This window comes from Aythya marila, assembly GCF_965140915.1.
Source record: "Aythya marila genome assembly, chromosome: 14".
Classification (NCBI taxonomy): Eukaryota; Metazoa; Chordata; class Aves; order Anseriformes; family Anatidae; genus Aythya; species Aythya marila.
In genome coordinates, this window is record NC_139055.1 from 8,924,524 (window position 1) to 8,949,171 (window position 24,648).

The following is a 24,648-nucleotide window of genomic DNA, read 5'->3' on the forward strand; positions in this document are numbered from 1 at the left end:
TCCCTCGTGTCCTGGGGAGCCCAGAACTGGACCCAGCACTCCAGGAGTGCTCTCCCAGTGAGTGCTCCAGCACTCCACTGCTCTCCCATCATTTACCAGGCCTGTTATTTCATCACAGGTTATTAGGTAGGGCACAAGGGTCTGCTCTAGGCAGACTTCTGTGATTTTTCACCTCAAAAATCACCTTACTTCCTACAAAAAAAATGCCTGTGTCTCACCAGCAACCTCCTGCAACAGGGACATCTAGAAGGGATGCTGAGAGTCCTCTCTAGCAGGCAGGTACAATCTGAGTGTTCTGCACATTTAATGACACTGGACAACTTCATATTCCCATTTATCATATTAAAAGTGAATTTTAAGGAAATTTCCTCAAGTCTAAACAAAAAGACTCACTGAAACAAATTCATATTTTCTAACAGGGTGCAGCCTCAGAGAACACTGCAGAAAAAGAAACCAAAGCCATCATTAAAAACATGTTATGGTTTTCTGAGCTCATCTGCAATTACTGCTCTGAAAGCAGAGGATGCATGATAGAGAATAGTGGGTGTGGGAGGGAGAAGAGGAGAAGGGGGAAAGGAGAAAGACAACAGCAGCACAGGAGGAAATTCAGCACTGCCAAGAGAAAGCCAGTGATGGGCAGAATTTATGTCCTTGTAGAAGGGTTTCCCATATCATTGGTCACACAGAGAAGGAGAAAACACATTATTTTGAAGAACATTGGCCTGGTCATAAAACTAAGACTTCTAGGAGTGGGGGTTTCCTTCAGACGCTGCAGCCATATTACCCTCATGTGTGCCATTCCACCACCCTCCTGCAAAAGATGAATTTAGACCAGTATAAATCTGTTCCACACAAAATCTTGTTATTAGCCCAACTTACTGGAAGGTGTTTGTCTGCTACAGGCCTCCAAGCCTCACTGCTGGGCAGGTTTCTGTCCTAGGGACATGGATATGTTTTCCACAGGCTCCACACTCACCCCTTCCCACTGACATGATAACTCCTGGGAACTCCTGGCTAGTGGCTGACCTTGGTTTTCAACAGGAGGAGCCCAAACACACAGGCCCTCACACAAGCACTGCCTCTCACTACAACCACTCTTCCTTTCTCAAGGCCAGCAGGAGGTGTGGAGTGGCAACCTGTGCAGCAGCTGGGGCTGCCACAGTATGAACCATTGCCAGTGACATGTCCCTTGGCCCATCCTCTCTTCTGGGGCCCTCCTTCAACAGCGTTGGCACCTGAGCTGCCCTGCACCAGGCAGGAGATAGGCAGCCAGGAGAGAAGGGGAGTGCCTGGATTCTCCCTCCCTGCAGCACCCACCTGATACCACAGTTAAAGATCTTTATTCCCACCCTCCCCATTCACAGGGATGTCTCAGGCCACACGAAAAGTCCTAGCCAGTTCTACCCCTGCCCTGAGAGGAAGCAAGCACAGATCCTCCCCAGGGCCATCTGCCCTACTGAGGCATCACTGACCCTGCTCCTTACACCCTCAGACCAAAGGAGAGGGAGGAAGCTGCTTTGCCTTCAGCTTTGCACCACTGTCATCTCTGAAGTGGCCCCCAGACAAGCCCACCTAATAAATACCCGAGTATGAACCCTGCAGCCTCTTGGGGACAGAGTCAGAGACTCTGCAAAGATCTATGTGCTGCATTTCAGCACCTCACAGGCTCAGGAGGTGAAGTGCCAGGGACTTCAGGAAACTAGGATGGCTGAGCAAGGACCTGCTGGTCAAAATGAGCGTAGGAAGGAAATGCACAGGCAGTGGAAGCAAGGGGATGTGGCCTGGGAAGAGTAAAGGGATACTGTCCAGATGTGCAGGGATGGGATTGGGAAAGCCAAGGCACAGATGGAATTAAACTTGTCCAGGAATGCAAAGAATAACAAGAAGGGATTCTATAAGGACATTGCTCAGAAAAGAAAGGCCAAGAAGAGTGTACCCCTTTTGGTAAACAAGGAGGGAAAACTGGTAACAACAGACATGGAGAAGGCTGAGGGACTTCTGTAAGGCCTTTGACACGGTCTCACACAACATCCTTATCTCTAAATTGAAGAGATATAGATTTGAAGGGTGGACCATTCATTGGATAAGGAATTGGCTTGAAGGCCACACCCAGAGAGTGGTGGTCAACGGGTCTATGCCCAGGTGGAGGCCAGTGAGACATGGTGCCTCTCAGGGGTCCATCTTGGGACCAGTACTCTTTAATATCTTTGTCAATGACATAGACAATAGGATCGAGTGCACTGTCAGCAAGTTTGCTGATGACACCAAGCTAGGTGGTGCAGTTGATACAACAGGACGGGATGCCATTCGAAGGAACCCAGAATCATAGAAACATAGAATCATAGAATATCCCAAGTTGTCCCCAACCTGGACAATCTTAAGAATTGCACCCAAGTGAACCTAAAGAGGTTCAACAAAGCCAAGTGCAAGGGGCTGCACCTGGGTCAGGGCAACCCCAGACATGAGGACAGACTGGGAGAACGCATGGAGAGCAGCCCAGCAGAGAAGGCCATGGGGGTTCTGGTGAGTAAAAAGCTTGACATGAGCCAGCAGTGCACGCTTGCAGACCAGAAGGCCAACTGCACCCTGGGCTGCATCAACAGAGGAGTGGCCAGCAGGTGGAGGGAGGTGATGGTCCCCATCTGCTCTGCTCTTGTGAGGCCCCACCTGCAGTGCTGCATCCAGCAGCACCTTGATGGCAAAACCCCAAAGCTCAGCACCAGCACTTGCAGCCATGCAGCTGGCACCCAGCACAGGCAGCTGCAATCCTGCAGCCACCCAGGGCTGCCTTGGCACCAGCCACTGCAGGGAAACCATAGCCCCTCTCCTGGCAGGTAAGTTTGAGAAGGTCAGTTTCCTATCAGAACCATCACATGTGCCTATCTGCCATTCTGAAGCCAGAAACCACTTAATGCATCTCTGATTTAGCAGTCACCAGACCCTTTTCTGGATGTTTTAACATCCAAATCCGAGGTTTGGCCAATGACCTAATGAGAGCAGCAATTTCAAAGCTCACCATGGAGTTCTCTCCTCTCGAGAGATGGAGAACCATCTGGAACCTTATTCCTGCAATGGCCATAGTTCACAGCTACCAGTCTGATTACAGAGACAGCATGCACTTTCTTGGCAAATTCAGCTGTTTTCTCTACAGGTGTGTCAATCCCATGGGCCAGATTTCCTCTGCTTTCTTGCACCTGTGCTGTCCTGACATGACTGCTCTGGTCTCTGTGCTTTTGCTCTGATGACATGGAGAAGGCACTTCAGCTCACAGTGCCTTCTTGGGAAGGAAAGAGAGGCCAGAGATCACCTGCAACCTGAGGCAGGAGGGCTCTGGATAAGCTCTCTCAGCACAGGTGTTGAGCACCTTCCTCTCACCAGGAAGTCTGCAGAAGTCAACCTGCACACACAGCCCTGCCTCCCAGTAATATTTACTGCCACGTAGCATCCCAGAGGGCTGCAAAGTGGGCCTTGATGGCAACTTTCAGAGTCATTTCAACATACAAGACAACCTAAATTGCTCAGACCCACACAGCAGCTACAGATTTGCAGAATTTCACAAGCATCAAACAGACCAGCTGCTCAGGCCCCATTACCCAAGCATCCTCCATCACAACACGCACCACAAAGTTGCTCCAACAGCTTGGGAAATCGTCTCTCCACACCACCATGCAGAATCAAGTGCCCTCGGGGAACAGTGCTCGCTGCCAGCACTCCCAGCTAGTTCTGAGAATGAGAAAAACAGCCTAGATGCCAAGAGCCTGCATGTCACCACGCGATGGACTGACAGAGATCATCTCTTGACACGTCACAGCTCCCCCACACAGACAGAGCGTGCCGCTGCAGATCAGAGACAGGTCTGGGGACCACAGGTTTATGTCTTTGCAGATGTAGCACCTCTGCTGTGAGCTGAGCTCGGCTGGGAAAGCTAGATGGCCACCCATGGAGAGTCGACAAGCTGCTGGCTGGCAGCAGGCAGGTCCCTTGCAGACCTGCTCTGGGAACAAGCCAGGGCTCCTCCACTCCTAGCCACCCACTCAGATCCTCCCAGCTGTGTGAAGTACCACCACAGGATCTGTCCTATTTTGAGCAGGGTCTGCTGTCTCCAAGGAGGAGCGGTCAGCTGCAGACACAGCCCTGCACGCAGGGGGATGAATCCCAGATACTCTGAGATCCATCAGTGGCAGGTGCTGGAGCAAGGACAGACTTTCATTGCTATTTCTGCTGATTTCCAGTGCTGATATACCGATACATAATCCAGTGCATGACCAGTTTCCGCCAGCTCCTTAGCTGAGCATGCAAAGCAGCATCCTGCCAGGCAGGGAATCACAGCATGGGGATGCTAAGAAGCTTTCCTACTGTCAGTGGCACAGATGGGAAGTGAACCCAAATCTCCATGCACAGCCCCCTTGCCTGCACCCATTTCCTCCAGAGCATGAAGAGGCACAAACACAACTCCACGCCATGTGTGCAATGGCACAGCCACCCACATACAGGGCTGGGACAAACCCACACAACAGCAGCTGGCTTTCTGTGCTGCAGCCTCCAGGTTGACTGACCATCAGGTAGAAATAAGGCAGATGCTCCACAAAGCTCCTTCTCTGGAGCTTGGCCCAGGTGAGGGAGATCAGGCTTCACGAAATAATTACTCTTCATTAAAAGGAGAAACATGCCACTGCCTTACTGCACCGCACAGCCTTCCTGGGGCTGCAATCACAACACCCATGTTGTGCCCCTCCCCTGGCACCCCACCACTTCTGGCAGTGATGCATCTGGGGAAATCCAGAATCAGTGGCTGCACCCCAACTATCCCATACACACAGACACAACCCCTGGGAGCCTGCATAATGCTTCTTCACATTGGCCTCAGCAGCACAGCAAAATAAAAAGAACATTCTTTGGGTGACCCTATGCCTGTTGCTTCTCATCACCCTAGTTCTTGTGGGTAGAGAAGAATAAATCCCTGTTTTCTACCCAGATTAAGCTATATCTCCTTGTACATCCAACTCAGCGCCCCAAAACCTCAGGGTCCTTCCCAGCATCTTACCTGCATCTCATCATCCCAAAGCCACCAGGCCACCTCACCCTCCTCTAGGTTTCCCTTTGGGCTATGAGCCCACCTGGGCTCCAGGGCATGCTCAGGCCTCAGACTCTTACTACGTTTGCCAAGCCCTGCAGTCACTGTTGTGCCTGAACATCCAAGAAAGGACAGCACAGAGAATCAGCCTGCAGACCCAGCCTCTCCTGTTCACCATACTAGGGAAGACCAGCTTAAATCACCAACCTCAGAAGAAAAAGTGCCCGAAGAGCAATCCCGCTTTATAGCAAACCTCCACTCCAGCTGCATCCCCACTTTCTGACACCAAGGCATCTTTCTGAGAGTGCTCAGGATCAGGGCAGCACTGGGATGGTGGGATGCACATTAGATGTCTGCCCCATTTGCTTGGGGCCAGCAGTGCTGCTGGAGAAGCAGGGTTGGGTGTGCAGACACTGAAACAGGCACTAGCTCCTCCTGCCATGCACATGGAGTGCGCCAAACCAAGCCAGGAGCTGCAGGAAGGTCCAGAACAAGAATCCCTGCTTTGTTCCAGTGCAGGACATAACCGTGCAGCTGCCCAGGAAGATCGTGAGCACATCCCCAGTGCCAGGGAACCACAAGAAGACCCCTAGGTCACACCAGCCTCACCAGACAACTCCTCACAGAGCTCAGGGCCAGGATGAGGAAACAGATCCTGGCAGACAGTGCAATACTGGAGGAAGGTGCAGGTGCCCAGCATCCCTACAGCGCTGGTATCGCAGGCTGAGGCAGCCTCCTTGCACAGGGCACAGGGACCAGGGCAGCCCAGTTCTCCCTTCGTGGATACAGAGAGAAGGCTGAGACCCCACAAGCTGGTGATATTCCCAGGGATGCTGACTGGTGGGGCTGGGCTCCCACCAGCAATCGTCAGCTTGGCTCAAGGCAAAAAGCCTAGGGGAGACTCAGCCACTCCTCCGCACTGAGGCGCACAGGGCAGCCAAGGAAGGCTGGTGGGGAGGAGATAGGAAGGATGGAGCACCCAGAGCAGTGAGCCCAGGCAGTGGCTAGAGACACCTCTTCCCATCACTGAGGTTACTGCCACCCCACAGACCCAGGGGAAGACCCAAGCCCCAAGGAAGACATCTCACAGCCCACTCATACCCCTTGCCAAGTCCCCAAGGCAAAGAGACATGTTGCTGATTGTCACACTCAGTGCACTTTACATTGGGTAGAGGCTTACAGCACAGGCCATGCCCGATCCTGACCTTACCTTGGCTTGCCCCAAGCCCACCAAACAGTGTCAGCAGATGGCACAGCAGCAGGGAGCCCAGGTCTGAAGGGGCCAGGCTCCTCTGAGTGCAGCAGCCAGGGCTGGTGCTTCACTGCCAGCTTTGAGACAGCCCAGAAAGCACAGCTGATTCCAATCCCCACCCTCCCACCAGCACATCCCACCAGCTCATTTCCAGCACCTGAGCCCATCAGAAGGGTTCCCAGAGCCCTCAGCTTCATCAAGAGGTCAAAGAACGGTCTCCTCCCAGCCAGGAAGGGTGAGATGGGATGAAAAGGGTGGGAGCTGGGGGTTCTCTCATGACCACAACACATCCCCACCCATCGAGCATGTGTGTCCCACCCCAGAGGGATGCTGAGCCTGGATATCACAGCAGCCACCCTGCCACCAACCACTCCTGTGAAATCAGGACACAGCAGACAACTCATCCGCCTTCCACAGGGCAGCAGACAATAAGAGATGGGAGTATAGCAAAGCCTGGCACTGTCCTGCTGTGGCCAACAGGGCGTGGGGTAGGTGGGGGGACCAGTAAGAATCACTGAAGCCACACAGCCCGGGCAAGAGATTTTAAAGGACTGTCCTGGCCAGGGACAAGTTGTGAGCTGAAGTACCTTGTCCCCGGGTTACAACAGAGTGGGACTGGACCTGAGCAGTTCTCTAATCCCTATTTCTGCCTGCAAGGAGGTCAGCCATGCCAGGGTAATTACTGATGGTTGCCCACTCAACCTGCTGTCAAAATGCTCTGCTGACAGCTCTCGCACAGATCCACACCAGGCTACCATTGACAAGGGGACAGATACCTCTTGTTTTCAGTTCCCCCAGCCCTGTCAAGGCTGTTGCCGTCTTCTAGCCTCTTTTTATGCACACAGCTTCTTCTCATCAGCCCACCCAGCTCCATCCTCAAGGTGCCACACCAGCTGGGGCCACTGGTGGCTGAGCCCATAGCAACACCATGAGGCCGAGATGACTTTCAACCCCTGATTCATCCTGAGCAGCGTTTCTAGGAGGTCATGCTTTGGTCATGGTTGGGATTGCAGAGATACCTTAAGGGACCAATTGCTCGCCTTTACTACCTCAGGGCAGTAAAGGCCAAAAAAACAGAGAGGATTCCCTGAAACAGAGAGCTGGCTAATCCCAACACACAAAGAGGCAAGAAACCCCTGCCCAGCTGATCACCAGTGCCCTGGGTCTCCAAAGTGGCATCTTCTGTCTCTCACCAGCCCACTGAGTATCTTTTCCTGTTTCTTTTTTCTCCCCCTAATATGAACTCTCCCCCTCCCCATAACATCTTCAGTACTGTCTGCTGTGGCATTCATACAAAACTTCTCTTCAAATCGTCTGAGCACAGAGGTGATCTCCTCCAACCTGATCACATCCCATGTTTGCCCGTCTGTAGCTGCACACATTTTGATTCAAGTTGCAAATCATCTGGTCCCCTCTGGTACTCCTCTGGTACCCCATGTTCTGGTGAGCCTCACATTTTGCCTCCTCCACATTGGTCACCCTCTTATCCAGGACAGAGCTGGCCCGCAGGAATTAAGTGAAAGTAGTTTTTACTGACCCTTCTGGCCAAGCTTTGCAGCACACGGCCCAGCATCTGAGACCACAGCAGCCGAGCACTGGAAGCACGGTCATTCAGTAGAAGAGCAGCACAGTGATTCATCTTCCTTTTGATCTTTAGCCCAGCTTTGCCAGCTCCATACGCTGTCCCCAAAATTTCAGGCAATTGGCAGACCTCTCCACATCCTCCCAGACCTGAGAAGAAAGCACCGAGAGGTGCTCGCACCCGCTGGGGGGGTGTGAGTGCTGCATATCCAATTCAGTAAGCAAGCAGATGCCTGGCTACCAAAGTTGCTAGGGAGATGAGCTTATTCTGGAGCCTCCCCTGGCTGCACACAATCTCCGAGCTTCCACTGAGGACCTGAGTCCTCCACCATCTGCACTGGACAGAGCATGGCACAGCACAGAGAATGGCTCCCCAGGGATCCTTCTCCTTTAAACAGTACCACTGAGACATCAAAGTGCTCCAGCAGCTTTGGAGGATGCGTGCTCACATCTTGGCAGCCTGCTCTGGTCAGCAGTGAGAGCACGGGAAGAGGCAGAATTACTGACATCTCTCATGGCCCTTTGCTACAGCCAGCCCAGCTCCCCGCCAGCATGACCAGCACCAAGCAAGCTGCTGTATCCAGCACAGGTCCCAGCAGAGTGACAGGAGCTGCGAGCCAGCCACGGTGCATCCTGGTTCAGTGGACACACTTTATCCCTTCCTGTCACTTTATCATTTAGGTTTCTCCACAGAGAGAATTCCTCAGGCAGTCAGAGTAACCCACAGGCTCACAGACTTGCAAGCCCTTTGGAAACCTGCTGCCCACCACTGAACAACTTCACACCTCTCCCCTGTGCCCTTCTCACTGCACCTGCACTCTTGCCTGTCAAAGGCAGGCACAGATCCCTGGGGAATCCTGCACACTTGTTCCAGGACAGCAGAGCTCTCTTCTACACTCAGCAGTGCCACACAATGACTCAGGATGGGAGACAGAGACAAGGTGCACTCCAACACCAGCATTCAGTGTCCCAAACCCAGCAGAGCAGCAGCCATTCTCCACAGGACCCAGGCCATGCTGCTCAGGGAACTGGCAGCCCTGCCTGATCCAGCTGGGAGAGGCTCCCTCGCTCCAAAATTTAGGGTGTGCTGCCTTTGCTGCAAAGCCCATATACCTTGAGGGACTTTACAGCAGATTTTGAGGCGTGCCAGATGCTTTAAGGCCCCAGATCCCGGTGATCATGGTGCATTTTGCTTTTTCCAGCCCAAACCCAAGTGGGGAGCTCAGCTGCAGTAGAACATGGCTCCCTTTCTGCCTAGTGATGGAGTTTATTGCCTCTGTGCTCCCAAGCATGCACCAGTTTCTGATCCAGATCCAAACCCAAGACAAGGTGTTGCCTGTGATTTAGAAAGGCCGTTATGCTTCAGGGCCCATATCTAAGGGTTATTAGCCAGCAGGGCACAAAGACAGCCACTGGGCAGCAGCTGGTGTCCAGGGGCTGTGTACGGGGAGACCCTCAATACAGAAACCAGAACTCCTGGGATCGTTCAAGAGCCTTGTTGGTCTCCTGTTACTTATAGAGATCCTTGGGGAGATACATCGTTTGAAGTGTTTCTGAAATGGGGACTGAGAACCTAGCCAGGTTTTGCTGTATGCACAGCATGTGTCCAGGTGGGTGTATCCTCAGGTCTTCCAGGTACAGCTGGACCTGCAGCACCAGCTGAGCAAAGCTTCAGTTGCCAGTTTCCCTCATGGCTGACTCAGCTGGGAGACAAGGAGGTGAACTGGCCATGGGGACACAGCCATCCCATGCCCATGCCCAGGCAGAACCCCTTGTGCCACCAAACCAGGAGCAGAGAGCAAGCAGAAGGGTGCCACCCTTGGAAGGGGTAAAAGCTTTCTGCAGCTCAGTAACCACTCCCCATCTGCAGAAGTTCAAAGAAAGAAGGAAACAAGTTTTCACTCCTCTGTGAGCCTAAGAAAGTGTGATTTTTCCGAAGGTGGTGAGAAAAAAAAAAAAAAAAAAAAAAAAAATTAGACAACTCTAATGAGCAAGGTGGCACATGAAAAAATCCAACTTTTTCGCTCCCTGCTCCACAGCTGTCCTGGGATACAGGGAGAGCCCTGGCTGGAGCCTGTATCCTTCCCCTCCACCCGTGGAGCAAGTGAGATGATTTGCAGGATAGAAGAGAGGGATGTTTTTGCATGAGCTTCTTGTCCAAAGTTGTCGGTGCTATTTCAGGCAGCAACACCTACACTACAATCCAGAGGGCTGTATTTTCCCGCGGGCCCTTCAAAATCAGTCCTCCCTACTCTCCTCAAAGGCCAGCTAAAACCACCCTGGCTCTGAGAATCCACAGATAAAGCTGCCAGCAATGTGTGGTCCCCAAACCCAATGACACAGCCACAGCATGTTTCTGATTCCCATTGAGTTCAAGGTACCTTCTGACCAGGAAAATAAAAGGGAGGGTGAGGAGGGAGGGTGTTGATCAGGAACCTCATCTTATACAAAGTACCTGCTGCAACAACAGGTCCTGTGCCTGCAAATCCTCCCAGGGATCTGCCACCACCAGATTACCCGTTCAGACTAAGCTAACTAATCCTACAGGCTAGTCGTGTACTTTGTCCTGGAAATCTGCAGCATTTTCAGTGAAGTGCTCCAAGAGATGTACAAGATCTAATTAAATCTACTTTGCAATTTCCTGCATATGGAGGCAGAAAGATATTTGTTCCTCTGTAGGAGCAGAAATCGGTGCCCAAAGAGGTTAAATCCCAACCATTCATTCAAGATCCCCCCAGTATATAAAATACCTACTGGTACATCTTTTGCACAAGAAACATCAGTTCATGTAGAGTGGAAAGCAAATTATGATACAAGAGAGCCTTGAGGACGAGGAGTATCCAGAACACATCCCCCTTTCTGGACTCAAATCAGAAGTGGTCCAAGCAGGGATGTTATGCCACACAGACACACCACTTGTGAAAGCCAGTGCTGGGTTTTGCACCTATTCCTTCCTCCTGATCTGTGCATTTAGGCACAGAGGAAATAAGAGATCATCCAAAATTAAGGAGCTAAAGGATGTAAAGAAAAGAGACAGGAGGAGAAGCAGTAACAGGAAGCATTATATAACCGCATGAAAAAACAATACTGCCGGTGCAGAAGAGGTTTTAAGATGGCCAAGTGAGTGGTGAGACCCATACAATCCTGGGACCACGGACCAGCAGTACTTTGCAGGTTGCTCCCTGTGTGCCAGGGGAACACAAACACTCTCTCACTTCACCCATGGCTGTGCAGCAGAGATGCAAAGGCTGCAAACCTCTGGATTTTGCAAGCAGGAAAGTCCCAGCCTCCCGAGTCTGCCCAGCAGTGAGACTGTCCAAAATGAGAATCCCCATTTCTGGACCTCAGCGTGGGGAAGACAGACACGAAGCAGTCCAGCTGAGGCCCGCAACAGATTCCCAAAGTTCACAGGCTTCCTGAAGCTCTGCACATACCAGCTGCACAGACTGATTTTCCCGTTTTGCCTCCCACGCCCCATGCTGTCCTTCCCTCTCCTTCAGCCTTCCCAACGCTGCCCAGCAAGGGTCTGGACCCCTGAAGAGCCTCACCATCTACCTTCTCTTCTCCAAGCAAGCTGTGCAGGCAACAGCAGAGATTGGAGAGAGACAGAGGTGCTCCAATCACAGGCCTGGTCCTGCAACGCATCCTGGACCTCAGCAAGCAGTGAGAGCAGAGGACACAGCATCTTAGCCTGTGGGAAGGGTATGAATCACTAGAAAACACCCAGGCACAGAGCCAGAGCAGGGAGAAGACGGTCCTGCAAGGCCTCCATCTTTGGAAGTGGAGGGATAGTGATCAGAGCCATGAGGTCCGTCTCTGATCATTCAGCAGTGGTGCCAGCACCTCTCCTCCTTGCTCTATAATACCATATGCAGCATGGCTGCAGCATGGCTGTCCCTCAGAGATCACTTTTTGTCCAGACACTTCACCTTCTGTTAATTTTAGAGTTGTCCACTGCCCCCATCTGCAGCGAGAATGAGAAATAGACGGGTGTCTCTTCAGATTTCCTCTCCCAGCTGAAACCAAGGAGCAAGAAAACAGACCATGGCCTGGTTTCCCAGTCCATGCACCTTTCCAGCAGCTCAGATGCTACAAATCAGAAGATCCTGCCAGGAATGTCACCTTCAGAACCAACCTCCTGGTGCCCCAGCCGAAACAAGAGCATGCATTGCTTGGGGAACTACAAGTGCAGCATGCTGAGGCTCCCATTTAAACTTCGTCACTTGACAAAACCACAGTTATGACAGTTCCCAACCACCAGCTTTTTTTCCTTTTGCATCTGCTGTATAGCTCTGCTGAGATGATGTTCTCGACAACCTGCAGAGTCCCTTAGCCAGGGAGCCTATTCAGACTATCAAAAACACAAAAACAAAAGCATCAGCTCCAAGAAGGTGTCACAGCGGAATGACATCCTTTAACTTGTTGTTACATCAGCCTACATGATAACAATTTGGGCCTGATCCAGAAAGCAACGGAGCAGCCTCCATTCCTCTTAAAGCCATACCCTGCTGCTCACAGATACACAAGTTTGCAATCCTTCCTGCTTAAAAAAAAAAAAAAGCCATGTACCTTTTGTCGTGCTTTCACCTGACTGTGAGACCACAAACCTGAGAAGTTCCCCGTTTATCTTTCTTTTAACTTCACAATAGCTATTTCACTAAATCCTCTATGTCCATGATGGCCCACATACAGATGTACATGAAATTAGTGCCTTCCAAATTAGTTTTCTCATATGCCGTCCTAGCCCATTTTCCTCAACAACATATTATGATGTGCAAGGTTCCACCTTTCTCCCAGGAAATGCAATCTTCTAAATTTATCTTTTGGGTAGCTAAAAATAGAGACAGGTCTGGCCTTCAAAATCTGGGGTCAGCAGCCCAGAATGGCAAAGTATTTGCTCCAGAAACACCTATCTGATAACACAACAACAAAGCCCACATATGTTCATTACGGAGCCAAGAATTACCAGTGTAGCACCTTGCCTCTAATGAGGCAAACGGCCAATTAACCCGATGGGCAAGTGCAGCATTCTGTCATTGAGTGGAGAACCAGAATTCCCTGCAGACAGGCCCTGTATATCCTTGCAAGCCACCAAACACGAGAGACTCAAATTTGTTTCTAACGACACAGTACAGCTCTTGGAGCTCCATTTCACGCTGGCCCCGTTGGGGCTTTATGACACAGGATCTGAGCGCTAAAGCTGGACTAAGGGCCAGCCTTGCATTTTTGTAAGCTCAGATCCTAACCCTGGGAAAATGCAGTCATTGTCTCCTCCTGGTCCCCCGCCCCCAGCCCATCGCAGGTATTCACCCTGCCGGAGGACAGCAGAGAAAATCGGGCACAACACGAGTAACGCTGTGGCAGGCACTCCCCTGTCGAAGTAATTTCATAACCACATTTAGAAAGGCAACGAAGGAGCAGTACACAGCACACAGAGAGAACCGAGCAGGTACGTCAAAGGCAGAAATCTAAACGCACCAAACAAAGAAGAAAAAAAATAAAATCCAATACAAACAAGTTCAGAAAATGAGAACGTTATTTTGAAGGAGGCAAAACTTCCCGGCGCTCACAGCACACCTGGGGAGCCAGCATCTGCTCCAGGCCCCTCGCCCAGCCCGGGGAAAGGCCCGTCTCTGCATTAGTAAACACGTCTGGGGAGAGGAATGCACCAGGCAGCACCAGTGCGCACAGAGTTAACGGAGCCACCACCGCATGCCGGTAACGGCGCTCCCAGCCGGGGGCTGGCCGCGATTACCGAGGAAAACCGGGGAAAGCAGCACCCGACGGGGTGGTCGGGGAGGGGGGGGCGGAAGGCTTCAGCGCCCCGAAGCCGCCGGTAAGGGCCGAGAGGAGCCGGGCCACGGGCCCATCCTCCGCGCCCCGCACCGGGGCTCGGGGCTGCGCTGCTGGCGCGGCGCCCGGGGACCGGGGCAGCGGGGGCAAGACCGGGACCTCGAGCCGGGGAGGGGAGTGGGGTCGCCGTAACCCGCACCAAGACCCCGGGGCCGTGCCCGGGGGGAGCGCTGCCGGGCCCGCTGCCAGGCACAGCCCCGGTACCGGCCGGCACGGGGGGGTGCGGGCGATGGTGGAGCGGCCCCCAGCCCGGGCGGGGCACGGTGCCGCCGGTGGTACCCGCCGGGCACCCGCTGCCCCGGCGCCGCCCCGCTGCCGTCCCCCGGCCGCCCGGGCCCGGCGCCCCCCGCCGCTCCCCGCCGCCCCCGCCGGGGCCCGTACCGCAGTCCGCGCAGAGGATCCGCGCCACGTCCCGCTTGAGGTTCTTGCCGCTGGTGTCGAGCGGGGCGAAGGCGGTGCGGAAGACGAGCGGCTCCTCCGTGGGCTCGAGGAAGAAGATGTAGCGGTGGTTGCGCTTCACTTTGAAGCAGGGCGCCTTGGAGCCCACGCTGATGAGCTGCTCCCGCTGCAGCCCGCCGCTGTTGAGGGGCCACAGGTCGAGCACCTTGACCAGCACCCCCCCGGCGGGGCCAGCGCCTCCGCGGCTGTCATTGCCGCCGCCGGCGGGGGGGGGGGCGGCGACGGACTGCACCTTGCCCTCCAGCACCACGGCCGCCGTGTACGCCTGGTCCTGCACCGACTTGAGGCTGGGCGAGTAGCAGGCGAGCGAGACGCCGAAGAGCAGCATGGAGAAGCCGGGCGCCGGGTCGCGCCTCATGCCGCCGGCTGCCGCTCGCTCCCCGCCGGCCCTGCGGCGGCGGCGGCCGGGCTGCGGGGCTGCGGCGCGGCGGGCGGGCGGGCGCGGCGGGGCGGAGCGGCGCGGACCCGGACCCTCCTCCCGGCGCGGCGCCCCTAGGCGTGGAGCCGAGCCGCAGCCTCGCTGCCGCGGTCCCCGCCGTGCTCCCGGACGCCGCCGGCCGGGCCCCGCAGCGAGGCGAAGCCCTCCCGGCAAGGACGGGGCGGGCGCGCCCCGTGCCGCGCTATTGGGGAGGTGGTGGTGGTGGTGGTGGTTGGGGGGGACACACACACACACGGCAGTCGGCCCCGCTGCGAGAGAGGGAGGTGGGGACCCTCCCGGGATGCTGCAGAGGTAACCCCTCCACCCCCCCTCGCCTCCCCCGATCCCCCGGGATGCTCTGGAGCACGGAGCCCCCCGCCCCCCGCGACACGGCTTGCACCGGGCCTCCTCCCCTAGGATGCTCTGGCGGCTGGATCCCCCGCCGCAGCCGCCCTCCTCACCGCAGAAAGCCCCTGCGCCCCCCTCCCGATTGCTCTCGCAGCCGGAACTCCCACCCCCCGGCATGCTCCCTCTGCCGGTCCTTCCCCCCCGCTCTCCCCCTCCCCACTCCCACCGCGGATGCTCCCGCAGTCTGCGCCCCCCGCGCCCCGGGATGCTCCCCCGGCCACTCCCCGCCGCCCCTCTGCTCCTGCCTTGCTCCCCGCTCCCCCCATCTTCGGCATTTCCCCGCTCGTCGGAGACCCCCGCATCTCGGGGGGGGGACGCGGGGCGGCCGGGCCCCGCGGTGGTTCCCTGCCCTCGGGGGGGGAGCTGACGGGGAGTCCCCTGGGGATGTCCTCTGCAGCCTCCCTCCCCGGCACCCAGCTGCGCTCTGTTCCTGCAGGGCTTGGAGGTCCCCGGGAAGAAGGCAAATCGCGTTCCCTCCATCTCAGACACGGAGCAAGCCCCTCCCTAAGCCCCCAGGCGTTCGCAGCCCCCGGCCCAGAGTCACCGAAGAGGTGCTCATCTGGGGGTCGCTGCAGGTGGCATGGGCTTCCGTGACGGGCAGGGCCCGGGAGCAGGGGTTTCTCTGTGCCTGATGCTTTTGGAGGTGGGAGATTTTTGCCTGAGATTCCCCGCACACCAGAATAAAAAGCATTAAAATACTGGCAAATGGAGGAAGGTAATAGCAAAGGAGACAAAGCCTCCTTTCATGTCCTGATCCCTGCTGTCTCTTTTTAATAAACAAGTGCTCTTCCCCTGCAGTGGTTTCCAGGAGGAGTCAGTTTAATCTCCTAAAAATGGCTTATTTGGGTTTATTTTCAAAGCTGATCCTAAAGTATCTATACTCCTGAAGCCTTGCTGCTCATCTACTGTAATGTGGAAGGGATCTGAGATAATTAATTACCAGCAGAGGACTTCATATTTGTTGTCACCGTAGATTCTGCATTGAATGAGAGCCACTGTGGTTCCATTACGATGGAGGTGACTTGGAGGCAGGAAGGCTGAGCTCAGCCCAGGCGAAGGGCTGGGGCACACAATTCGTAGCAGGGACACACAGCCATGCCTGTGCTGCAATGGTGACCCAGGGGAAAGGCACAGCCCCTGCCCCAGTGGCTTTACAACCTCAAGGAAACACCCGGCACACCCTAAAAGATGGTGAGATTGGTCTTTGAGCACAGCAGTGAGAGAAGCGGAGCACAGATGGCAGGATGAGGGTTTACCCTCAATTTAATATAATGCAGCCCAAATAATTGGGAAAATATGAAAGGGAGCAGAGCTGCTGCACCCAGGTAGAGCCACAGAGCACTGCCTTTCCTTGTGTTGCCCAGGGCTGGAACCGGCGTGGTCTCACCGTGATGGCACAGCCCCAGCACACACAACTAGCTCTCCAGCCATGAAGTGACTGTGGCTCTGCACAGCCAGTGGAGGCAACTGCATTTCCTCCTCACCTGGGAGGCAAACAGCCATCTGAATATCTCTGCCATTGCAGAACCATGGTGCACTAGCAGCAGCGCAGTGTATTAACACAACGGGTTGAGGAGCATTTCGTGTGTGCATTTATTTATTTATTTTTTTTGCTAACTGTGGCTTTCTGTTTTCATATGTTTCTTCTGAAAGCATTCTGTTTTGCCACATTTGGGTAACCACGGGTTGGTTTAAGGTTCAGGGGGATGTTGCATGAAGCTGCAGAGGCCTCAGGTTTGGTGATACCAGGCTGGGCTTTGTCCCTATATTTTTGGTGAACAACAAACCCAGCGGCAAAGCCCTGCTGGGACTGTAAACCTCCAAGGTCAGGCATTACTTAGCACACAAACGGGGATTCCTGGTTTCTGTCCCACGTGCCCAGGCAGTGAATTTGACAATAAATTGTCAAATTATATCTATGTTGAATATATGACAATAACAGATCCCTGTCTGGATCCTCCCTGCTCATAGAGATGGGGTAAATGTGGCCAGCTCTATAGAGCAGGGGGCTGCCCACCCACCTGCTCTGCACTATCCACCCTCCCCCAGAGCCGTGGTCAACTGGTGGCAGCACAAAAGCCAAGGTCTTCACCATGGTCTTCACACTCCCCTGTTTCAGGCAACACTGAAGGCTCTCCAAGGCTCCCTGTGTGTCCCATGTGCAGCTATAGAGAGCAAACCTTCCAGTCCTGCTAGCACCTGACAAGCAAGAAGTTGTTCTTCTAAAAGCAGCTGAGATGAATTGCTGTTGCTTTCAGGAGGCACATGAAAAAGTATATGGAAGAATAGATTAACCATTTAAGAGAGCAAAAGAGATACTTCACAGCTGGAAGAGGGGATGCAATAGACAGCCCCGGTATTAGAAATGTGCTGCAAGTGCCCAACATGTGCCCCACCACAGGAGGAATCTGCATGCAAAGGTCTGTGAGGCCAGATAACACGAAGCCACAGTGCTGGGGAAGTGCAGTCTTGCGACACAGCTAGCGAGTGACTATGCACAATAGAGGAATACAGGTGGAGGGAGAGGGGGTAAGAAGTGTTTCCCATAGCAGAGAGGGCAGGATTTTGGCTTCAGCAAACTGCTTGAAGGAGTGGGGAAGTCATCTGGCTTCTCTTTTCTTTTGACACAAATCTCTGTGGAAATACACCATTCCCTAACGTTTTGTTGAGACAGCAACACAGACTCTGCCTAGGGGCAAAGGCAATACCTGATGCCATAATTTGATCCAGAGCTCTCCTTCTCTACCCTGCACTTAACCAGAAAATATGGTTTAATAGCCAGGCATTTGTGTTTGTAACCCATCTCCTTCCTGTTTGCAGGCTGAAAATCCCCAGTAGTTCTACAGCTGAGAGAAATTCGGCACAAGATACCTGTGAACCCTCTGGGACAATGTTGAAAAGTGAGGTTTTTCTGCCTCTGGAACATTTTGGGGCCCAGGACACATGACCTTACAAAAGGGCACTGTGCATGAGTCCTTTTCACAGTATTTTTCCTGCTGTTCAACTTGGCTGTTGTGGAGACAATTAGCCTTCATCTCCAGAGACACTTGCAATTCTGTTATCATTTAAGATTAAATTATTTTGGGTTAAATTCCTTCCCCCTGCCCTGCTGCTTCAGGAAAATCATTCTCTTCTATACACCAATAGATCCCTGAGCATTTTGACATATGAAATGAAGAAGGCAAGGCCCTAGGTGTAGTCACCAAACCAATCTGAACTCTGATTTTGACAGAATGAAGCCTAAAATACACATAATATATACACATGTGTGTATATATATATATATATATATATATTTAATCTCTTTCTTTAATTGCCTTGCAAATACTGGACCCTCATTCACAAGATAATGGGATGGCTACAGTTGGCAGAGACCTCAGGAGGTCTGTGGCCCAAGCATTTGCTCTAGCATGGACAGCTGGGGCAGGCTGCTCAGGATCATGCCTAGCTCAGACTTCTCTGTCTCCAAAGATGTAAATCTCACAACCTCCCTGATGGACCTGCTCCAGTTTTGGCAATCTTCAGGATGAAAAAACTTCTTACATTTAATGGAAATTTCCTTCATTCCAGTTTTTACTTCTCACCCCTCCTTGGTCCAAGAGGAGCCTGGCTCTGTCTTTCTGTCCCACCGGCTGCAGCCACCACCCTCATCTCCCATTTTCCTTCTCTTTTCCAGGCTGAGCAAACCTGGCCCTCTGAGACCCTTCTCCTGCCTCTTGGTCTTCACCCCGTGACCTCCACTGCACTTGTACCTGTCTGACAGCACCTTTCTAGTGCTGGAAAGCCCCAGGCTGGAAACAGTGTCCAGCAGGGATTTACAAATGCCACACAGAGAGGAAGGGTCCCTTCCCTCACCCCACTTGTGGCACCCTGACCATACGGTGGTTTTTGTGGAGCCAAGGGCCCTGTTAGAGATTGGTTTGAAGACCTGCAAGCACCAAAGGACTCCTTCAGTTTGCTGGTGTCAGATAGCTGATCCTCATCTGCAGATCACCCATCAGTTCATTGTGGGTGCCCAAAGGGATGGCTGGCAGGAAAAGGTCCTAATTCTCCACGCAGGGCTGGGCTGCCTTTCTCCCAGAGGAATGTAATGGATGCACAAGGAGACAGCCCAGAGTGTGCAGGGACAAGGCCGGCCATCATGCACCGAGGACAGCAAAGGCAGGCAGGCGGTGGTGTGATTCAGCTGGTAGAAAGCTGCACAGCTAGAGAGTGATGGCTTCCTTCCAGCGCGCCATGGGCTGGTGAGACAGACTGAGTCACATCATCTTCTAGTATCTTCTTTCAAGGCCTTATGCTGCCTGATGCTGTAGGCAGTACTCTGTCTTTCCCTGCCTCTGGGCTGTAGCATGTATGTGGCATCCTGACCACAATCATAGAATCATGGAATGGATCAGGTTGGAAGGGACCTCAAAGATCATCTAGTTCCAACTCCCCCGGCCACAGGCAGGGTTGCCACCCACTAGATCGGGTTGCTCAGGGCCTCATCCAACCTTGTCCTGAACACCTCCAGGGATGGGGCATCCACAACCTCTCTGTGCAACCTGTTCCAGTGCCTCACCACACCCTGAGTGAAAAATTGCCTCCTAACCTCTCGCCTAAATCTCCTGTCTTGTAGTTTAAAACCATTTCCCCTTGTCAATATCTGATTGAGCAAAGAGTTTTTCTCCATCTTTTTTTATAAGCCCCCTTTAAGTACTGATAGGTTGCTATGAGGTCTCCCTGGAGCCTTCTCTTCTGTAGGGGCAGACAGAGTTGCACGGCTGGGAGCACCTCCTCCTGCTCCTTCTTCTCTGAACGTGGTGCTCATGGGGCTGTTTCTCACTTTTTCCTCACTACACACTGCTGTGCACACTTTGCTTTTTCTTGACTGTGTTCTCAGAGAAGCACCACCAGCATCGCTGTCAGGCTCAGCTCAGTCCTGCAGTGGGTTCTCTGCAGAGCCATCTGGACCCATCTGGAACGCCTTGCAGCCCCTGCTTCAAACACCTTTCCACCTTCACCCAATAGACTATTAATTGTTCACCCAACAGAGAAATCTTAGCTTTTTTTTTAAAGCTTTCTAGAAAGAGCTCAGAAGAGCTAAAGTGCTGAAGCTCAAGGGTTGTGCCTTGATCAGGGACTTGCATTGGTTTTACCTGCGTGGAAAGGGAAGAGAGGGGAGATGACAAAAATATTCGGGGTCCAAAGCATGTTTACCAGATAGTACTTTTTAAATCTCACCCTTTGCTGTTCAATGCATGTTCTGTTTCTCCTGTGTCTGTTCCTCAGGGTAGGGACTCCCATTTGCCTCAGCAGCTATCACTTCGTTTTGGCCTCTTCTGCTACTCATTTTGACTCAGAAACATTTTTTTTTTTCAGTTTTATCACCATGGTTGTTAGCTGACACCATCCCTGCTTAGTCTCAAGGCCGACATTTTTTTTCAGATTTTCACCTCATTTAAGGATGGTCAAAATGGTGGCAAATTTAAAATACTTCCCAGTTTCCTCTCTCTTCTGCAAAATCCACTGCCCCTTTTAGTAAAGAGGTTCTGTGTTTATTATCAACCAAGAGTCAGATCTTTCTGCACCAAACCACCTCAGTGCAACTGCTCTTGAATGTTTGTGTCTCTAACCCACTCAAACTCCTTCCCGACTGGGTTTTTATTTATTCATCTTTCATATTTTCCCCTTGTCAGCCAGTAAAGTCAGTTCATTCTGCATTCAGGCACAAGCTGGCATTCCTTGTGAAGACCCACTGTTTCAGAAAACAACTGTTTCATTCCCCATCTGCTTTAATTGCAGCAAAGGCCATCTGTCCCCTACCTTCCTGCTGAAAAAAAAAAAAAAAAAAAAAAAAAAGATATAATAAAAAATCACATTTGCCACCCTAGAAGAGAGAGGGAGCATCTGAGCTCAGCCCCGGTTCCACCCTGTATGGAGGACCCCAAGGGTCAGCAGCATCCTCTAAGGCCTCTACCCCTCAAACACCTGCTGAAGGGGGCAGGTTTTCATTCACTTTTTAATATTTTGCCCCTGTGGTTTCCCAGTGATGCCTGTAAAGCAAATCACTACTCTGGTCTCTGTCTCCCTCCGCAAAAGGAGCTCCTGGCATGAGGAGTCCAGCTACAGACACCACAGAGCTCAGCATCTCAAGGACAAAATCCCTCCCTGCCTCAGGGAACCTTTGGCTCTTCTGCCAGGTAGCAGTGACCCCCAACAGCATAGACAGACAGTTTGCAAATCCCCAGCATCTTCCACATTAGTTGAAAACACGTTTCAGCAGACCCTATCAAAGTCCAGGTGTGGCCTCGCCAGGGCTAAACAGAGGAAGAGGATCACCTCCCTCAACCTACAGGCAACCCTCTTCCTAAAGCACCCCAGGATCCCGTTGTCCTTCTTGGCCACAAGGGCACACTGCTGTCTCATGGTCAGCCTGCTGTCCACCAGGACCCCCATGTCCCTCTCTCCAGAGCTGCTCTCCAGCAGGTCAGCCCCCAGCCAGTACTGGTGCTTGGGGTTATTCCTCCCTAGGTGCAGGGCCCTGCACTTGCCTTTGTCGAACTTCATCAGGTTCCTCTCGGCCCAGCTCTCCAGCCTGTGCAGGTCCCTCTGAATGGCAGCACAGCCCCCTGGGGTATCAACCACTCCTCCCAGTTTTGTGGCATCCACAAACTTGCTGAGGGTGCACTCTATTCGGTCATCCAGGTCACTGGTGTGAGTTGAACAAGACTGGACCCGGTACTGACCCCTGGGGGACACCGCTATCTACAGGCTTCCAACTAGACTGCACCGCTGAGCACAACCCTCTGAGCTCTGCCATGCAGCTGATTACCAATCCACTTCACCACCCACTCATCCAGACTGCACTTCCAGAGCTTGTCTATGAGGATGTTATGGGAGACAGTGTGGAAACCTTTTTGAAGTCAAGGCAGACAATATCCACTGCTCTCCTCTCATCTACCCAGCCAGTCATCCCATCATAGAAGGCTATCAGGTTGGTTAAGTGTGATTCCTGCTTGGTGAATCCATGCTGACTACTACCAATCACCTTCTTCTCCTCCACATGCTTGGAGATGACCTCCAGGATGAGTGATGCCATCACTTTTCCAGGGGTGGAAGTGAGACTGACTGGCCTGTAGTTTCCTGGGTTCTCCCTCTTGCCCTTTTTGAAAACCAGAGTGACATTGGCTTTCTTCAAGTCCTCAGGCACCTCTCCTGTTCTCCACAACCTTTCAAAGATGATGCTATCAATAACATCCACCAGCTCCCTCAGCACTCATGGGTGTATCCTATCAGGGCGCATGGATTTGTGGGTGTCAAGTTTGCCTACATGATCTCTAACACGATCCTCTTCAACCAAGGGAAAGTTCTCCTTTCTCCAGACTTCCTCTCTTGTCTCTAGGGTCTGAGATTCCTGAGGGCTGGTATTAGTAGTGAAGGCTGAAACAAAAAAAGCAGTCAGAAAATCTGCCTTCTCTGTATCCTTCATCACCAGGGCACCCACCCCATTCAGCAGCGGGCCCACATTTTCCATAGTCTTCTTTTTCCTATTGACACATTTGAAGAAGACCATCTTGTTGTCCTTGAAATCCCTTACCAGTTTGGCCATCCTGCTAGCACAGACATGCATGCCCCTCTTAGTGAGGTAGATCCCAACTCTCCCCATCAGTTCTCAATCTTCAAGCAGGGTTCCATGGTTATAGAAACCAAAACCCTGTTGCCAACACCAGCAGCACAGACAGCTGTTAACTTTGAACATCCATCTTTTAATTTATCTCAGGTAGACGAGGACTGGGATAGAGGTAGGCCTCCAAAATCTCCTATTCCACTGGCTTGTCAAAGGCTCCAGTGAGCAGCATGTCTGCCCAAAAGAAGCCAAGATTCATTTCAGTTCTCCACCAGCAGAGCTGTCGTGTTCTGGGGGGTTTCCTTGGCTTACCCCTGTCTCACTGTGTTCCTGCATCTCCTGCCTGTTAATGTCACCTCCCTGGCCACTGCCAGTAGGGGAGTGCAGAACTGAGTGATGCAGCTGTAGGCACCAGTGCTGCCTCTCCCAGAGAGCAAAACAGTTTGGAGGCCTAATCCAGCTCTCTCCTCTGCAGAGAGCCCTCCCCTGGCTGTGTGAGCATTGTCCTGCTGTCTTTCTGCAAGATGCTCAAGAGTCCAAAGAAAACAAGTTGGGTACATTCACTGTCTGGAGACAAAACAGTACTTTCACTAGAGGGATAAAACCCATCATGGAAAGCCTTTTCTCTCTTGGCAATCAAAGGGACAAAGACCCAACAAAAGTTAAGAGCTAAGTGGTTTCTTGCACATGGGAGAAAATCTACTAGGGTTCTCTCTAGCCCCCTTTATATTGTATTAACCTAGGAGCAAGGAAGAAAAAAGTCAGTCATCTTTTGAGGAAATGAGTGCCTCTTTTATTTGCTGCCCTCCCCAGGAAACTCATTCTCTCCTTGTCCACCCACACAAGCAGGAATGATGAATGGAAGCAAAATATAAACAGATTAGCCTTTCTTTTTCTTCCTAGCCTTCCCAATCAGATGTTTTGGTCCATGCCTTGGTACCCAAATTTTGCACGTCAATATTTCTGACCACTTGCCTGTGTGGCTCATAGTGCCTTTCAGATGTTCTGTTTGTTAGACATGTACGTAGGTATCCATGACATTTATAAGCAGCTCCAGCTTCAGAGGGTCTCACACCACTCAGTGTGGAGGAGGCGGGGGGGAGCCTACTGCTGAAGAGCCACTGCCACATCAAACCTCTCTGCACTAGGGTGCATTTTTTGGCTCCCTACTTCTGCAGCCCCCAATCTCCAGGCCATCAGCCATCCGGCTCTGTGAAAGGGACCATTCCATCTCAGAGACTCTCCTCAGGATTGGATTTCTCTATCAGCTACCAGTGCATCAGATACATGTATGTCTGTGTACCCCTTGGTTCCCAAAGCCTCTGGCAGACCAAACTGTGTCATGGCTCCCTTGGTCTGGAAGTCCTAATCGGTAAGAGAAGGTTGAACCACTGCCTCTCACTGGGTTAGGAATCATTTAGAAAATTCTGCTTTTGGAGGTGTCATTTCAAACATGGAAATTTTTGCTGCGAAAACAGATGGAGCAACCTGGAGGGCTGTGTGACAGCAGGGAACCCTTCCTGTGAAGCAGCACTGTGTACTGACAAGAAACTCTTCATCTGTAGCCCCACCAGTTCTCCTACATCCACCCCAACTTTTAATTAAAAAAATAACAACATCAGGTAAAGGTGAGTGTATGTGGGTTTTGCTCAACCTGAAACCATTTTCTGACCAACAGTGGTGAAAAATCTTTCACACTAAACTCCTGCCAGAGACAGAAGAATGCACACAAAGGGCCACCAAGTGATGCTGACACACAAGAAGCCATTGCAGACAGACCACAGTGCCCAGCATGGGCAGTAACTTCCCTTCATATTGCACTTTAACCTCATAGTAACACTCCAAATCCTTCATGGCAACTGCATGTCACAACAGAGCAGGAATTCTTTGCTACTACAGCATCAGCCAAGCACAAGGTAGGCTTCTAATGAGTTCAAGGTGGCAGCTAACAACCCAGGCAGTGCAGAGGTTTCGTGTTATTAAATTCCATACTC

At 52.4% G+C, this 24,648-nt stretch overlaps 1 protein-coding gene across 1 annotated transcript in view; it reads right to left on the reverse strand.

Moving 5' to 3' along the window:
- Positions 1-14,577, reverse strand: part of NRG2 (neuregulin 2) — a gene marked incomplete at its 5' end in the record, with an annotated part of 177,219 nt that extends 162,642 nt beyond the window's left edge. Inside the window, one exon of the mRNA XM_082771874.1 lies at positions 14,142-14,577. Within this exon, the coding sequence (XP_082628000.1) occupies positions 14,142-14,577 (436 nt within the window). The remainder of the gene's footprint in view (positions 1-14,141) is intronic.
- Between the last annotated feature and the right edge of the window lie 10,071 nt (positions 14,578-24,648).